General features: G+C 41.5%; 2 protein-coding genes across 20 annotated transcripts in view; one reads left to right on the top strand and one right to left on the bottom strand.

The window, feature by feature from the left end:
- The window catches only part of LOC128345030 (ctenidin-3-like), a 39,544-nt gene extending 38,560 nt beyond the window's left edge, over window positions 1-984 (top strand). The window contains exon 4 of the mRNA XM_053296339.1: window positions 857-984. The gene's annotated coding sequence lies outside the window, so the exon portion shown is untranslated. The remainder of the gene's footprint in view (window positions 1-856) is intronic.
- IL17RD (interleukin 17 receptor D) overlaps window positions 1-17,754 on the bottom strand; it is a 138,104-nt gene continuing 120,350 nt past the window's right edge. For all 19 annotated transcript variants that reach the window (XM_053296320.1, XM_053296323.1, XM_053296318.1 and 16 more), the window contains 2 exons: window positions 13,561-14,497; window positions 1-13,315 (listed from right to left, as the gene is read on the bottom strand). In XM_053296320.1, coding sequence (XP_053152295.1) covers window positions 13,200-13,315; window positions 13,561-14,497 — 1,053 coding nt within the window. In that variant the 3' untranslated portion in view covers window positions 1-13,199. The remainder of the gene's footprint in view (window positions 13,316-13,560; window positions 14,498-17,754) is intronic.

Genomic DNA, 17,754 nt, shown 5'->3' with positions numbered 1-17,754 from the left:
TGAGCTTTATAACCTTTTATTCTGATGTTAATTTCTAGATTATGGCAACATAAAAACTAAATTTATCCAAGTATCAACTATTTTCAAGAGTTATATCATGTACATAAACATGGAAACTGCTAAATTCACTTAAGTGTTTACCCATATGGACACAATGTGCAGTTTTCAATTTATTCACACACAACAAAATAGTTATAAAACATTAACATTGTTGTATCTCTGCATCTGTATGATCTAACACACGCAAGGGATTATTTTACCATTTTAAAACCTGTTCAATCTTGTTACTAAAGATTGAATACTAATATAATAGTACTCTAACCTCTAAATTGTATATTAATATTTTTGGCTTACAAGAGGTTATGTCACTGATCTTGGGTGGGAAAACCAGAATTTTAGAACTCTTATCTCAAATGGCAAAAATCAAAGTTTCAGTCAGAGCAAAAAATAAAGGACATAAGGGACAGCTCTGCCTAGTGCCTCTCTGTAACTGAAAACCTTCTAAAAGATATCCATTATAACTCTGGCCGCAGGACTGACACATTAGTTAATAAAACTGCCAGCTATATTGAAGGCCTTTAGTGCTGAAATTAAACAAGTTCTTTCAATATGATCAAATGCTTTTTGAGCATTTAAGAAAATTAATTCACCTTCCTTTTTAGTATAATTAAAGTTTCCAACACCAACTAAACATTTATTAGCTGATAACCTTCTTCCAGGAACAAAGCCTGTCTGATCATCATTATAAAAAGGAATCAGTCTAATCTTTTAGCTAAGATTGTTGTTGAGATTTTAAGATCTCGATTCATCAAAGCTATTGGACAATATGAATCTGAATTCATCACATCTTTTTCAGGTTTAGGAATTACAAGCAAGTTAATATGCCAGAATCCTGGAAGGATACTATTATTCTTCATACAATCTCTAAAAGTCAAATACAGTGGCTGTAATAGATCAATAAAGTTTTATATTGTTCAGCAGAAAGGGCATTCAGTCCTGAAATTTTATTATTCTTAAGGCCTAAAATAACTAGTACCTGTAGTTACTTTAATAGTAATTAAGTAGGCTACTTTGGGCATAATCTACCATGGATATCTCCAGTGTGAATCTCATTGGAATTAATGAGATTTGCAAAGGGACATAAATTTCAATGGAGCTCACACAACTTGAGTTCTGGTGAATTGTGTCCTTTGTCAAAAGTTAAGATTCACAATCAAATATTCAGCTTCTCTTCCCAAAGCATACAGAGCTCAGAGGAGGAGATGTGTGTATGGATGAACCCAACCTAAAAAGCACAGAAGGATACTTTTAATGGATTGTCTTTTGTTTCCTGAAAACAAGTTTTTACAATCAGTTTTAGTGGAAATATGTTACTGAGACAGCCTGAGCAGAACTCCTTGCTAAGAAAGATCAATGGGTATTATATCAAGTTTTTCCACTGGTAGAAGAAGCTCCACTTGCAAAGAGGGGCAATTTTCAGTATACTCTTCATTCTGCAGTCCCCGGCACCCCAAACATCTGTGAGTTCCCCATCTTTCAGGAATAAATTTTCAGGGAGTCCAGGGGGCTGCAGGGGGAAAGGGAGATGGGCAAAAATACCCCTTCCTCTTTGCACAAACAGACCTTCATCTGTGAATGGAAGAGGATCTTTGGATATGACCCAATAAATAAGAACATCCCACCAGAGTCAAAGAAACTTCTTCCCAGCTTCTAGAACACACATGTGCAAGTCCATGTACAAAGATAAATAGTATATGGAAGCATCCACTGCACATGTTTAGTTGAACTAGAGTTACATTAATTGCTCACTTTGCTTCCAAGACAACAACCCCACCAGCCCGACAACCCCACTAGCCAGCATTTATTTCAGTGGGCCCAAGCACACTTAACTTATGGATTGGCCAGTGTGTAAGTAGCACAAAAGGAGAACTTCCTGATGAGACTTTAGGCAAACTGGCAGTCTAGGCCTTCTCTCGTAAAACCAAATTCCAACTGGACAAAATTTCCTCTATAAAACAGTACTAAATTAGGCAAAATGTATTTCCTTGCTTATTTATTGAAACTTCTTATATACTGCCTCCTCCAAAGACTCTATGAGGTGAACAACAGAAATACCAACAATCAATCTATAGATATAGATATGGCAAACACCTGGCGAAACAGGTATGTCTTAAGAATGACCTTAAAAACAAACATGAATCTGGGGTGGGGGAGAGTGTTCCAAAGAAGAGGGGCAGCATAATCAAATGGAGAAGAGAGCTGGTCTTGTGATAGCAAGCATGACTTGTCCCCTTAGCTAAGCAGGGTCTGCCCTGGTAGCATATGAATGGGAGACTAGAAGTGTGAGCACTGTAAGATATTCCCCTCAGGGGAGGGAATCACTCTGGGAAGGGCAGAAGGTTTCAAGGTCCCTCTCTGGCTTCTCCAAAATAGAGCTGAGAGAGATTCCTACCTGCAACCTTGGAGAAGTCGCCGCCAGTCTGTGAAGGCAATACTGAGCTAGATAGACCAATGGTCTGACTCAGTATATGGCAGCTTCCTATGTTCCAAATGAAATTCATAAGCAAGTTAAAGAAATTCATTTGCTTATGAAGGAATTATAATTAATTTGGTTCAAGTACTTATCCTTTTCAAGAAACTATGGCAATAATGTGATTCTGAATGCAGAACAAACTGAATGTTTCAGCTTACCTGTATTTCAAAACATTTTAAAAACAAGGAGTCTCATGGCACCTTAAAGTTTAACACAGTTATTGTAGCATAATCTTTCATGTAAGTTACTTGACACAAACAGCTTGGGGGCTGTTGCATGTGTATTATGCAATTTTTTTAGGCAGATTCTATTTTTAAAAAGGAACTCAGTTTTCTGAAATTCTTGATTTACTCATCTGTCTTATAACCAAGTCCTACCAAAGTTATGAAGCATTCTGGATTTTATCACTATACACTGTCACTAGACACTGCATCTAGTAGACAATATCAGTAAGTTATTTAGCATGTGTTCATGGTCATTTGTAATATAGCAGAATGGAGTGGAATGTGTTGCCATCACCTTGTTTCACACATTCAGAACCATCACCTAACGTGGGCTGGCTTTATGATCTCTGAGGGATGAACTAAACATTACATGCAAATGCATTAAGAACACCCTGAGGGCCACTTTTGTTAGAGAAAAACTACTTTAAAAAGAGAGAGACTCAGAGTGTAGTCTCCCCCCCCGCCCCCGAGATCCCAAACAAAAGTTTACCCTCACAAATATGGATCTCCATGGGAAAAAGACTGGTACGAGGGAGAGCAAGCACTGACATCATCCTTTGACTTGAGAGTCTGTAAGGAGAGTTTCCTGCTAACTGAATGGTTCTACTAACCAATAAAACCAGGTAGAAGGTAGAGTGCCAGCAGGGGAGGGGGTAATTCCCAGTGTATTGCACAGTGTTGCATGTGTGACTATCTGCCTGAGCAGTAGAAGTCATGGGTGTGCGCTTGGTGCAAGGAGCTCTCAGCTCTCAAGGAACAAGTTCATTCCCTCAAAGCCAAGATGGCTGACCTGGAGAAACTCATGCAGGCAGAGAGGGATGTGGATGAGGCCCTCAGGGATGTGACAGAGGCATCCCACTCCCAGGCTGACACTTCCTTTACTGTCATGAAAAATGAAGGTCTCGGGGAAGGAGGACATCAGTCTGAGGAAGAGGGGAATGCTCCCTTAAAAGAGACCCCTTTCTAAGGGCGCCCATATCATCTTGCAAAGAGGATAATCCTCTGGGCGTTGGAGGCCTCCTAGCAGTGGGTGATTCAGTTCTTAGGGGCACAGAGATGGGTTTGTGACCCATGTGTAGACTGCATAGTGACTTGCCTGCATATTGAAGCGCTACCTGTTCCACGTGCAGGGCCAGTGAGACAAGAACAGCCAAGGGGGTCTCAATATAGGGATGAGATGGTGGTGATGGGAGGAGGGGTTTAGATTTGTTAGGTACCGAGATACATTTTGGGGCAAGCAGAGCCTGTACAGAAGGGACAGTCTCCACTTCAACCAAGATGGAACCAAACTGATGGTGCTTAAAATAAAAAAAAGTCACAGAGCAGCTTTTAAAATGAAACCTGGGGGATTGCTGACAGGAACTGGGTGGTATCTCATTTGGCAAGCGAAATACCCTAAGGTGCGAGGGTGCAATTTTTTCAGATAAACCAGAAGGAGACAGAGTATAAACAGGAGCAGAGCAGACAGAAACACATGACAGCTGGTCAAAAAGGTCAAAGGACAGTAAGGGCGATAGCATATGCCAGTGCCAGCTAAGAGACTCAGTGTATAGCTGTTTGTATACCAAAGCCAGAAGCCTCCAAGCCAAAACTATGATGCAGCCACACCTTGAGTACTGCATACAATTGTTGTCACCACTTCTAAAAAAGGACATGGAGCATACCTGTCAAGTTCTGGATTTGAAAATAAGGAAAATTTTCCGGCACCCGCCGCGAGCCATCCCACCACCACAACCAAGCTCCAGTATCTCTCTCCCACTGTTAATGCTGCATGAGAAGATTAAGGTGGGACAGGACGCAGAGTAGAAAATAATGTGTACACTAGCCAAAAAGAGATTCTTCAACCACATTATAAGCCAACTGACATCCCCCCAAATTCAGGGGGAAAGAAACAGAAATGTGGTTCAGAAACCAAGGAAGTGCAGTGCTGGTATGGGCATGTATGCACAGCAGCCAGGTTTGCAAACTCTGAGATGGACTGGGTGGGCCGCTGTTTTGGCCTCCCAAACCTGCTCTGAAATAACTGGGGAAGGGGGGAGAAAAGCACCCCGCCGCCACGCAGGACCCATACATTTAAAAAGCCAAGACACACAGCCTGCCCCTCCTCCCTCCCCACAGGGCTCTTGCCTCTTTCTTCCACCTTCCTCTGCACACCTCGCTCGCACAGCTCAACAGGTACCTCTCAGCTCGTGCGCAGCGCTTAAGGGGCTACAGGCCAGAGGCAGCGCTAATGACACAAGCGGAAGAAGCCCGGAGCTGGAGCAGCAACAGCACGTCCTCTCTGTGCTTGACCAGAAGAGGACTGAGCCGACGCAGGCCTGCAGCCGTCTCGCTGCTGCTGGCCCCGCCTCCACAACGGAGCCGGGCCAATGGGAGGTAGCTCCCTGTGCCACGTGTTCCTGGAGGTGGGGCTGAGGCAAACAAGCGCTGCGATCGGCTAGCTTCTCGCGAGGCTACAAAGTTCAGTTTGGAGTGGCAGAGGAGAGTAAGGATTTTTTAAAAATTATACGGGAGATTTCCGGGACGGCGGGAAAGAGGGGTAAAATTCGGTAGTTTCCCGGCTAAAATGGGAAACTTGACAGGTATGACATGGAGACATGATAGAGGTCTATAAAATCATGCATGTTGTGGAGAAAGTGGATAGAGAGAAATTCTTCTCCCACTCACACAACACTAGAACCAGGGGTCATCCCATGAAATTGATTGCCAGGAAATCTAGGACTAACAAACGGAAGTACTTTTTCACACAACACATAATCAACTTGTGGAATTCTCTGCCACAAGATATGGTGACAGCCAACAACCTGGATGGCTTTAAGAGGGGTTTGGATAACTTCATGGATGAGAGGTCTATAATCGGCTACTAATTGGAGGGCTATAGGCCACCACCAGCCTCCAAGGCTGGATGCCTCTGAGTACCAGTTTCAGGGGAGTAACAGCAGGAGGTCCTGCCTGTGGCTTCTAGCGGCATCTGGTGGGCCACTGTGTGAAACAGGATGCTGGATTAGATGGGCCTTGGGCCTGATCCCGCAGGGCTATTCTTATGTCCTCACCATCTTAAGATGGTGGAGCTGGAGTGCTTGATTACTAATTAAAACAAAGATAAAGTGGGCATAACAAAAAACAGGTGGGACGGTGAGAACTAGTGGGACACTGTTATCCCTGGATACAAACTCTACAGAAAGGGCAGGGAGGGGTGGATTGTGGGTGGAGTAGCACTCTATGTTAAAGAAGGGATAAAATCCAAAAAGCTAGAAAACCTAGGAGAACTGGCATCCTCCAGAGAATAATTATGGGTGACAATCAGAGGATTGAAAGGAAATGTGTTACTAGGGACAATCTATCATCTTCCAGATCGAAACACTGAGTGACCTGGAATTGTAGAAGCAGATCAAAGAGGTGAGAGACAGAGCTGTAATAATGGGTGACTTCAATTACCCCCCCCCCAAACATATACTGGGCAAATTCACGTGCAGGCCAAGTTTCTAGACATGCTAAATAACTGTTTCTAGACATGCTAAATAAACAATAGAACCTTTGGTCATGGAACCAACCAAAGAGAAGGCGACCTTGGACTTAATCCTGAATGGTGCCCAGGACCTGGTGCAAGATACTGAGCATTGGGGAATAGTAACCATTGTGTGCTTATATTTATCATTCATTCATTCATTTGATTTCTATACCACCCTTCCAAAAATGGCTCAGGGCGGTTTACACAGAGTAATAATAAATAAATAAGATGGATCCCTGTTTTCAAAGAGCTCACAATCTAAAAAGAAACATAAGATAGACACCAGCAACAGTCACTGGAAGTACTGTACTGGGGGTGGATAGGGCCTTATATGCAAGGGGAACACTGCCAAGGAAGTCCAACACAGATGCGTTGGACTTCACAAAAGGAAACTTCTCAAAAATGAGGGGACTGGTAAAATGGAAGCTGAAAGGGAAAGTTGGGAGGGTCAAATCACTCCAGAAAGCATAGGACTTATTCAAAACCACAATAATAGCTCAGTTGGAATTTATACCAAGGAGGAAAAGTACCACCATGTTCAGGACAGGAGGACTCCGGCATGACTTCCAGTCAGGGGAGCTATATAAGTGAAAAGGACTTCCTTCAGCAAATGGAAGTCCTGCCCAAATGAAAAGAACAGAAAGGAACATCAGCTCTGTCAAAAGAAATGCAAAGAGACAATAAGGAATGCAGAAAGAGAGTTTGAGAAGCATATAGCTAGAAGGGTCAAGGGGAATGACAAAAACTTCTTTAAATATGTAAGATGCAGAAAACCTGCCAGATGCCTGCGACTGGACCCTTAGTTAAGGAGGGCATTCTTTGCATCTGGCTTTTCGTCTAAGGATACTGACCATAACCTGCTCCGGAAATTATCTTCTCAGGCTTGGAGGCTGAAGAACTGGGCCAATTTGAGGTGACAAGAGAGGATGTTCTAAACTGTCTTGAAAAACTCAAAATTAACTCATCACCAGGGCCATATGGCATCCACCCAAGGAACTCAAATGTGAAACTGCTGATTTTCTAGGAAAAATATGTAACTTGTCCCTACAGTCAGGCTCTGAACCAAAGGACTGGAAAGTAACAAATCTGATTTTCAAAAAGTGATCCAGGTGGGATCTGGGATTGCTTTTAAGGCCGGCAAACTTAACTTCTGTCCTGGGTAAATTGATGGAAAGCATACTTATGGGCAAAATTGTTGGAATGTATAGAAGAACAGGTACTGAAGGTACTGAAGAACCAGGTACAAGTTCTCCTTACTGAAGGAGAACCAGCAAGGCTTCTGCAAGGGCAAGTCTTGCCTCACTAACCTTTTGGAGTTCTTTGAGAATGTCAACAGGCATGTGGATAAAGGTGATTCTGTTGATCACCTATGGTAGTATACTTGGACTTCCAAAAAACTTTTGACAGAGTTCCCCACCAAAGGCTCTTGAGAAAACTTTCTTTTCTATTCTTTCAAAGTAGACAAATGCTGCCAAACAGAATGACCTGATTGCTGTGCAAAAGGAAATATGAAGGGACAACTGTTGTATGACTTTCAAGTAATCAGCATACACAGGCTAAATTTTCAAGTGGTCATCATATGCAAGGATAGGGGCAGGAAATAGGCTGTGCAAAATTTTAAAATAATTAGCATAGCTATCACATGTGGAAGTATAATTATTTACCACAGGAATTCTTCTGCAAAATTCCCTCCAAGTTCCAACTTGTTAGAGGAAGTTCACATTCCATTCTGGAATAACCTCTACAGAGTTGCTTACCAAACTTGGTGTAGATATTGTTTTTAAACTGTGGCTTTAGGATAAAACAACTTCGGATTGTTTTGTATCACTATTTGTATTATATTTAGAATATTTAGCAACACTATTTGTAGGAGCTGTTTCTTGAGGCATAAATGGTTGCCATTACCAAAGATTTTGCATGTATAGCAGACTCTTCATATATTGTTACAACTGCCAAGTAGACCAACTTTTGATTTTAAAAAATTCTGGTACCTAGGTAAGGCCAGGAGGCAGAGCTTAGGGCAAGTTAATGGATATGTCTGCACAGGGAAGTGTGTAAGAAAGCAATTCCATTGCAGACAAGCAATAGTATGTGAAATGGCTTTCTGGAGTGAAACTCACTAGCCTAGCACCTAATGTGCATGAGTTGGCTACACAGATTAAGCAAGTTCACTAAATGCATGTGGTGATGCTGTCTTTTATTCAAAAAATTTGGCAACCAAGTCAAATTTCTGGCTCTATATTTAAAAACCAAACAAAACACACATCCAGCAACAGTCTAGTTTAAAAAAACAAATAAAAAATCCTAGGCCAGTTCCCCTCCCCGCCCCCGTGATTCATTGGCAATCTTAATGGCAACAAATTCTTGAAGGTTCTGAAGTTTAATAAGTAGTTTGTTAATGGGGAATGAAGAAGTTGTCTAGCAATGTCAGACAAAACTACTAAGATATGAGCAAACTCTTATACCTATTGTGTATAGGTCCATGTTTTCCACAATTGCCTAACACCATCCCCTTCAACAGGATACAGCCATTCCAAGTCACAGTAATTCAACTTTTGAATCATAGTGTATTTTTAAACTTGTGCCTATTAATAAATGTGTCTGAATACCACAGCATGAAATAGTTTTACAAAATACAGTAACAGGGCATTAAGGCAACAGGGATGGGGGTAGGGTAGGTTCCTGGAGACTAGAAAATTGTCAAAAACTGGTGAAAAACGGCCACTAATAGGCTAAGTAAAAGGCCCTACTGTGCTCTGCATGTCTCCAGCTGTCCAGGAATGTCCCCCAAACCCCCAATCCTGCATTTTCCCTTGAAAAGTAATGGGGGGAAATGTTGTTGTCAAAATGGTGGCTGTAAATGACCTCGGAGATCATTTCCGGCCACCTCAAGACAGCGAAACTTAACCTTTTGTTTTCTGCGTATGGAGAGGTTGGGTGTCAATTATCTAACTAAAGATATGCAGAACTGTTGTTGGGTCTGCAAATGGCGAGGTTCACCAGTAGGCGAAATAGTTAAGGTTCTTCTGCCAGTGCAGAACTCCTTCCAGAGAAAATCTGTGAGGGTGCCAGAACAAAACAGTTCCACTGGAATACATGAATCTTAGTACTGTTTCAAATGAGTATAATGAAGTGATACAGTTCTCACATGGAATCTGTATAAGTTTCACATAAGAAAGAATTTGTTTAGAAGTGCCCACTTTTGAAAATAGCCTCCATATCAAAGACAGATCTAGCCTCCCAGAGTCTAAATTTAGCAACTGGCCCTTACTTACAAATAAATTAAGGTACAAATAATTGTTATGAAGCTGAAAATTAGTATAAAAGTAATTTACAACATTATATTTAAATTCCTATGAAGTTTTGACTAATGTGGTTTCCACTTCCACTTTATGGCATATATTCTCTATAGTATCTTCCTTGCAATATTACTATTTCCAATGCCTTACACATTCCAGTACTTACAAATTTTGTTGTCATTTCAGGTACCCTAGGGATGTCAATCAGGCAAAGATCATTTTCAGTGAACAGAATACAGTAGTATGAAAAGGTGAGGAGCACAGACAAAGAGCAATCAAGCCTATATCAAATGATAAATTGATGACAATTTGTGTACTATCACCAATCAAACTGGCTTTCCTCCACAATAAGCCAACAGTTATAAAAGCATTGATCTCTCACATAGAATAATGCTGGCCTTAATATAAAGCAAACAGGTGGTGATACTGACACAATGATAGTATTCAGTGCCCCTGAGATTTCTAGCCATAACCCCTGCTAACTTGGCAAAGGCACATTTTAATGTGGTGATTCTCTTTATTTAGCAGGGGGAGAGTAACTGGCCCTATCCACCCCCAGAACAGTACTTCCAGTGATTGTTGCTGGTGTCTATCTTATTTTTCTTTTAGATTGTGAGCCCTTTGGGAACAGGGATCTATCTTATTTATTTATTTCTCTTTGTAAACCGCCATTTTTGGAAGGGCAGTATAGAAATCAAATAAATAATAATAATAATAATTATTATTATTATTATCATGTGGCCATGGTTTGTGAGGACACAGACTTGCTTGCATTGACTTTGATTCAAAGGTTCTGTTGAGCAAGCAGGAAGGACATGTGCTTGTGCAAGGCAAGCTTCCTGATTTTTCAGTGATCACCCTGACCTCCTGCAGCCCACTGCACTCATGGAAAAGTTGCTCATGGAACCATTATGGAATGGTGTGGACAGGGAAAAGATGGAAAAATAAGAGAACCCAGCCTTGTGTGAACACAACAAATCTATTCACACAAGCAGCCTCTCCCGGTACTGCCCTCCCACCAAACCTTGCTTTTTACCTCAGCCTTTAACAGAGGTCCATGTGAATGCACGAAGTGCACAGAGATGGGCACTCCTGGGGAATCCCCCAATGCACTGTGCTTAGCACATGGTGCATTATGGGATTCCTGGAGGCTGGGATGTATTGGCCAGGCCTCCAGAGATCTGTGCTGTTGGGAGCAGCCAGGAGATCAGTTTCTGCCAGGAACAATATTCAACAATTGTTTGGGATGGAGGGGAGGGGAGTTTTGTGTAGCCTTCCCCACCGCCCGCCCTGCCTACAGTCATGTAAATACCCTTTTAGAGTTTTAGTTTTTGCATTTCACCTGAATCCAAACCACAATTATTAATTCATGCACAACCAAAACAAGAAGAATTTTCCTTCTGACGCCTAGAGCAAACAAAATGCTAGATTCTAGCTATAGCTCTCAAGCACTACAAACTGGAATAGGAGTCAGCCACGCTTTCCCACAATCAGCTAAGTCAAGGCAGCAGCATTCAAGCTCTTGCAGAAAGACTCATAGCAATATGATCAAGCTGGTGTTTTAAATGAGCCACATGCCAAACAAAATGCCACAGCAGCTGCAGGGGAGTCTCTCATGCACATACTGATGAGACTTTGTATGAAACTAGATACCATGTCTACCAGAACATAACTGCTCTTCAGCCTGCAATAGTTGTATTTGACATAAGAATCAGACCACTGACAACTTCTACAGTGCAACACATTTATTCAGGGTTTATCTTCTAAAGTTCAGCTGTGGCATATGGTGCATCTGCAACCAATCTAGTGGGGACAAAAACCTCACAAATGGGCATTTAATACCAAATATCAACAGTAACCTGCTCCTGAGAGGCCTCTTAGTTAATCTTGACTATGACACTGATTCTACTTTGTTGGAAGTTCCAGTCACAACTTGCTCCATGAATGCCTCCTAGCTGGTGCAATCAATTTAGTGGTATGGAGTGGGCGTACATCGGGGGAACGGGGAAGCACCTTCTAGTGGAAAGAGAGTTGCACTCACACAATGGTCCTTTACAGTAGCAAAGTCACACAAGGGTCCTTTACAAAGCAATTCTCTTTACAGTAGCAGGAATTTCTATTGATAGTGCACTGATGCATCAAAAATTTGGATGCCACCTACCACATATGATGCAGCGTATCTATCAGACAAGAGCAGTTTGTGTAAACATCACTACCTGTGAATTGTCAGTTCTTTCACATAATTAACTTTGGTTTTGCTTATATTTGAAGCTGGAGAACATTTTGGCCAATGCATGTATCATTCTGGAATAAAAATATGTAAGAATAATATATTAACTGCTGTTGTGGAACAGTACTTTCATATACTATTTTGAGAGAACTGACAAAAATTCACAATTAATTACACCAGAAGACAATGTATGTTCACAACATGTCTTATAAAAAGTCTTGGTCAATTATATATGCATATTTTATATACATTCCTTTTAATACAAACTTCTGTATTAGCTTAGAAATACAGCTTTATTAAAAATGCCTTTAATATATATTTGCTCTAGACAAGATACAATAGACATATTTTATTGTTGTGCACTTGCATTTTTTCCCCTGGTACATGCAAGTGTTTGATATGAGTATGTTTTTGATAAAGTTGCATTTCTTTAAATTATTCAACTGAAAAAATGTAGTGTATATTCATAACAACAATACATGTAACAATCTTGGACACTAGTGCACAATGGAGGCTGTGTTAGTCAACACTCCATTGAGATTTCCCGGGATTTAGGTTATAATCTTGCGGGGTCTTTCTCAGACATGTATGACCGTTTTCAGCTTCATAACAATTGCTTGCACTTTTGCCTCCATTTATGGCGATGGAAATTCCAATAAGAAACACTGAATCCTTTAAAAAGCCAATAAAGTCACAGGATAACTAATTACTTTGTTAATTTTAAACAGTTTTAAAAATTAAAATTGCTTTCAAGTTGACTAAGGAATGCTATTAAGGAGAATACATGACATGTTTAACATCTTGTTCCTAGAACACAATGGATTAGATGAACACGATCAGAATTTATTAAGAGACATTTCAATTTTTGTTAAAACCTATTCTTTTATAACACTAGTCTTTGGCATTCTAACACTGAATCCTGCCTCCCATCCAAAAATCCTGCTGTACACATTATTATTCTATCAGGACCAGGTACTTCAGCATTCAGAATAAAAAGCACCACTATAAAATGCACTGAGTATCCGAGAACCAGAACACTGACTTCATCATTTTAGGTTTCTTTAAAATATGTAGTTTATATTCTAAAGTAGGAGTGTTTTAACTTTTGTAAATGTAACTTCATCATGCAATCCAAGCTGGTTATAATATTTTTTTCTTTTGTGTGTGTTGTTTATCTCTTTAAACATTACAGTATGAAACCAGAAAATACTTTTTAAAAAAGAAACCAAATACAAAGCTACATATAAAAATATACTGGCCATAAACTCCCCTTGGAAGCAACAGGTAACTTCCAGGAAAGTGCTGCTCCTTCAAGTAAGACAAGTAGCTGTGATGATGTAGAGATTAATGCATACACAGAGACTTTTGATAAAGTGGCAATGCATAACAATCTTGCAATGTGTTATAAAGGTGCAATTGCCTGCAGTTCTTCAGTGCGGAGATGGCAATGAAGTTCTGCTTTACAGATTGCAGGCACTATGGATTTGGTGGCAGCAAGCATAGGAGGTTCTTCTTCTCCTAGGAGGAAAAACATTAGACATTTTCTGTTATTAGATTATCAAAAAGTAACATCTTTAGCATTTGTTTCCAAAAAGAACTGATTCCTGCTCGCCCCTCCCCCACCCCCAATAGTATATAGGAAAAAACAAAAATGAACCATTATACCACAGATACCATTGCGAAACAATTCAGCCCAAATGAGTCAGTTATGGTTGTTTGAGTGGTTGGACTAAGTGTTGTGTTTTTCTGCACTTCCATCTTACCCAGTCCAGATGAAGAGGAAACACTTTCTGTAATGGAAGAAGTTTCAGTATGGTCTGCTAAGAGCCCTTCCATCAAAGGCAGTGATAATTCTGATGAAGGAACAGAGGAATCATAAATTCCAGAATCCCGGGGCATATCTGGGAGATTGGCAGCTTTTACAACATGCAGTAATGGCTGAAGAACGGAGCTACCATTATGAATGTCTTGAGATCCTCGGTCTTCTCCGAGATTCAAATGCTGCATTGTACATTGAGAGTCTGAATTTAAAGATGGAACAATATTTGCATCTGCTTTCAGGTAGAAATCCCCATCAGTCATTTGTTTATTGACTAAGTCATTCAGTACTAATCCAGAGTCAAACTTTTCCATCACAGGTTCTTGGTAATGTAATGAAGTTGTGGAAAAAGGAACAAACTGTTTTTCAAACCAGTCAGGCTCCTGATCAATGTACTGGTGCATGTTGCAAATTGCTACATAAAGGGACCGCCCAGATTTGCTTCTGAAATAATTCCTTTTGCTAATGTGTACAGGATACAGTTCTGAATCATGAAGACTAAGATCTCGGGATTGTAAATGAGAATAAAGCTGAGGCAGGTTATCCATGAGCTTGTACTTAGTAGTTAGATCCAGAATGCCAGGAATGTCCCCCTCACAAGAGTAATCGAAGTAGACAGCAATGAACTTGCAGAGGTCACGCGAATTCTGTTTTGCCTGACGCAGCTTCTCCGCTATTGTAGCTACAGCAACCAAGAAGAGTTCTTTCCCAACCTCCTTTTCCCTGGACCCTTTGTGCTTCCAGTTCTTTTTCTCCACAAAGTATTTCATTCCTTTGGAACACACAATGATGATGTACTGGGACTCATTGATTTTCCGATGAAGCCATTCTTTCTGCCCTTCTTTACAAATCCTCAGATCTTCCCATAAATCTAAGGAAACCTAGAAAAAGAAGGTTATGACGGTCACATAATGAACTTCAACAATCAGTATTTCCTACTTATGCTTAGTAATATGAATCAGAGTTTTATTGTTTATGAGTCACATTCATTACAGGTTGAACTACAGTATGCTAATATCTTGAGGGTTGTTTTTTTAAAGCAATGATTTAATAACAAGAGAAGTGTACACATGAGAGTTGGAACTGGTTCATGCATTAAGGCAAGAAGGTGGTTCTTGGGCACCTGGGTGGCAGTGGAGGCCAGCCCAGGCCAAGCCTCTGCCTTTGCTTCTCTGGAGCCTCCCACTTGGTGGCGGAGGACAACCTGGAGGATGTGGTGGTGGTGCACAGGTGGAGGACCCCCACTGAGAAGAGCAAGTGCGGCGGCCTCAAGGATACTACACCTGATGAACTTTGTGGCAGTCAAGAATCTCAGCCTGAGCCCTGAGAAGCTGGGGTATATCTGTGTTGGAAATGTACTGCAACCTGGCGCTGGAGCAATACCAGCAAGAATTGGACAGTTTCTCAGTGGCATTCCAGATATGCCATTAAGGCAACATTTCTGGGCAACTGACTTGGTAGTATGTGGAGCACCACTGTGTTCAAGGCCTAGCTGTGCTTAAATTATGTCTCTGCGTGGATGGTGTATAGTAGGGGGATGTTCATTTGCTTCTGGAATAAATGCAAAACTGAACCAAAAGAGGTTCATCTGGTTCAGGTTCCATTTGTTCCAGAATGAACAAGCCAGGGAATTAATTATAATATATAATTATAATTATATATATTAATTATAAGAATAGGGGTCCAGAACTTGAACACCGGGAATTTAACTCAAACACAGAACCTTACAGGAACCATAAGAAAGCAGAGTCCTCTTGAAAACTAGAGGAAGCAACATGAGAAAACTCAGGTCAGAAGAGAACAGAGAAGGTTCGGTGTTCCAGTTAAGAACAGCCTTCTTCAATTCTGATTCATTAAAGGTAGGCCTCCCAAACATGGGTCTAGGTGCCCTTCATAACACCAACAGGAAGGAACCTTCATGGCTAAGTTCCAGTGTTCCATTCTCTGTTGCAGCTAGGAGGGCACCCGATGCAAGATACCCCACATCAAAGGACCACAGGTGGGAGAGACTAGCCCTACGGAGAAGGAAATGTTTGCTGCAGGACCTTCCAGTCAAATGCTGCTCTCACTGAGGAAAACTGGTCCTGCTTACAGTACCTTGTGGCTGTAGAGGTGCACCTAGGTAATTCTGGAGCCTAGACCTAAAGGTCTCCCCTGCCCCAGCAAAATAAGCATCATTCCCACCTACACACACAGTGACACACACAGTATTTTTTAACACATAGGTTCTAGAGTTTTTAACACATGGGTTCTAGAGTATTTACTTTCTAAAGTTTTTGCTTTAGAAAGCCTGTTTGGGGGCTCCCCTCTACCTAATTCAGGGCTACAGGCTTGTAGATTCCACAGGACCATGAGATCTCCATTTTGGTTCATGTGAGCGAACTCATAGGATGTGTCACTTGGTGTGTAGCCTGGGATGATAGGTCTCAGTCAGGTCAAGTTTGATTTCTGGACTGCAGGTATGTCTTCTCCTTTTGTGCTATCAGGTGAAGAATGCTAAAGTAGACATGACTGAATCAGTGCTATTTTCCCCCAGAATCAGGCAAGTATTCTCCATATGTTGGCACAGCAGATCAGATCATAATATCATCTCCTCAAGCTATTGCCTGAGGTATCAGGTCAGCTTGTTTGCATTTTAGTTACTCCCAGATATTCTAAGACATGAGAGAAAAACTTTGATGTGTCTATTTTGTTTCTCCCTACACACGTCTCAGACTTCTCTCAGCATTTGTGCAAGAAGAGGTTCACTCCTCACAACTGAATAGGACCAATGCCTCATCCTATTTTTATTGTCCTCCTTTTCAAGGTGTGATCAGCATAATGCTTTCAGGCAAGAATCTTCCTTTAAAAGATCAAGACGCAATCAATCCGTGTGTCTCCTGGGTCTCTATTATTTTTCCATTATTTTTCTTTTCCTGTACCCCCGAAAAACCCTTCAATAAACCTTTTTTATTTTTTAACTTTAATCTCTCCATTCAGCTTTTTACGCAAAAAAGCTCTGCACAAATTTATTCTGAAAGTGGGACTGCTCTATTTCAAACTAGCTAATTTCCCTCCACAAGCCTAAAACGTAGCTTGGGGTCCCCACCAATTCCCCAGGAGCAATTTCATTAACACAACTGAACTCACAAGAATGTAAGGATGTAAAACAATAATATTTTTATGCAAGTACGCATTAGCAGAACCATTTCGACACGCAATTTATCATATTCCCAAGACTCCATTCCCAGCATCATGTGAGAACTCATTACTGCACCCCCCAAAACACCCCAGAATACAGACCATAAAGAAGCAACAGATCTTCTTGGAGTCCCAGCATGCTTCCTCTGATGGCATCCCACCCCATCCTTTTGCTAGCCACCCCATTACAAATAAATCCTGCATATGTTAATAGCTTGATATTGTGAAAAAAACATTGTAGGATGGGGTGGAGAATCTCCAGGAATAGCTCAGCTAGAGCTGGCCACCTTCTGAGGCTGAGCCCAAAGGAAGAAACAAAAACTAAAGTAAACACAAGTCTGGAGCGAAGTGCCAAATCTACAAGCAACTTGCTAGCTGTGGGGATGAAAATAAATCACTGCAGGTACAGCAGTGGCGGTGGCAGCAAGCAAGAGAGAGACTAAATTTGCAAGCAATCCAGGAAGCCTCTGGCTTGGCTCTTTGCATCCCCCCTGCCCCATTTTTTCTGCATGTAGTGCATTTGCTGCTCTCCAGCTCTTTTGTCATCCTCACCTTCCTCTCCTCCTCATTCCTCTTCCTTCTCCTCCTCCCTTCCACTCTCTACCCCACATGAGTTTGTTTTACTATTCACCCCGATCCCATGTTCTCCCCCTCCTGGCTTGAGGGCTGGGCAGGGGGGTCGGGGGCAAGTTAAGTATTTTTTTCCAATTTTTTTTTTTAGCTGCCACTGTGTGGCAGGGATGGTAGCAGAGAGTGGGGTGGCTGGTGGCGTTGGGCACTCAAGAGAGACAGAATCAGGGAAGGAACGCTCAGAGAGCCCCCAAATGGGCTGAAAATAGCCTGATCTGTCATTTAGGCAGCAGGCAGGCTCAGTGAAGGAGCTCTTGCCGCCACCACCTCAGTCTCCCATCGAGGGCCAGCCCCCTGCCCCCTGTTTCTGTTACCATCCCCATTGTGC

The sequence above is a fragment of the Hemicordylus capensis genome, chromosome 2, assembly GCF_027244095.1.
Source record: "Hemicordylus capensis ecotype Gifberg chromosome 2, rHemCap1.1.pri, whole genome shotgun sequence".
Lineage (NCBI taxonomy): Eukaryota > Metazoa > Chordata > Lepidosauria > Squamata > Cordylidae > Hemicordylus > Hemicordylus capensis.
This window is presented reverse-complemented; position numbering and strand designations above follow the sequence as displayed.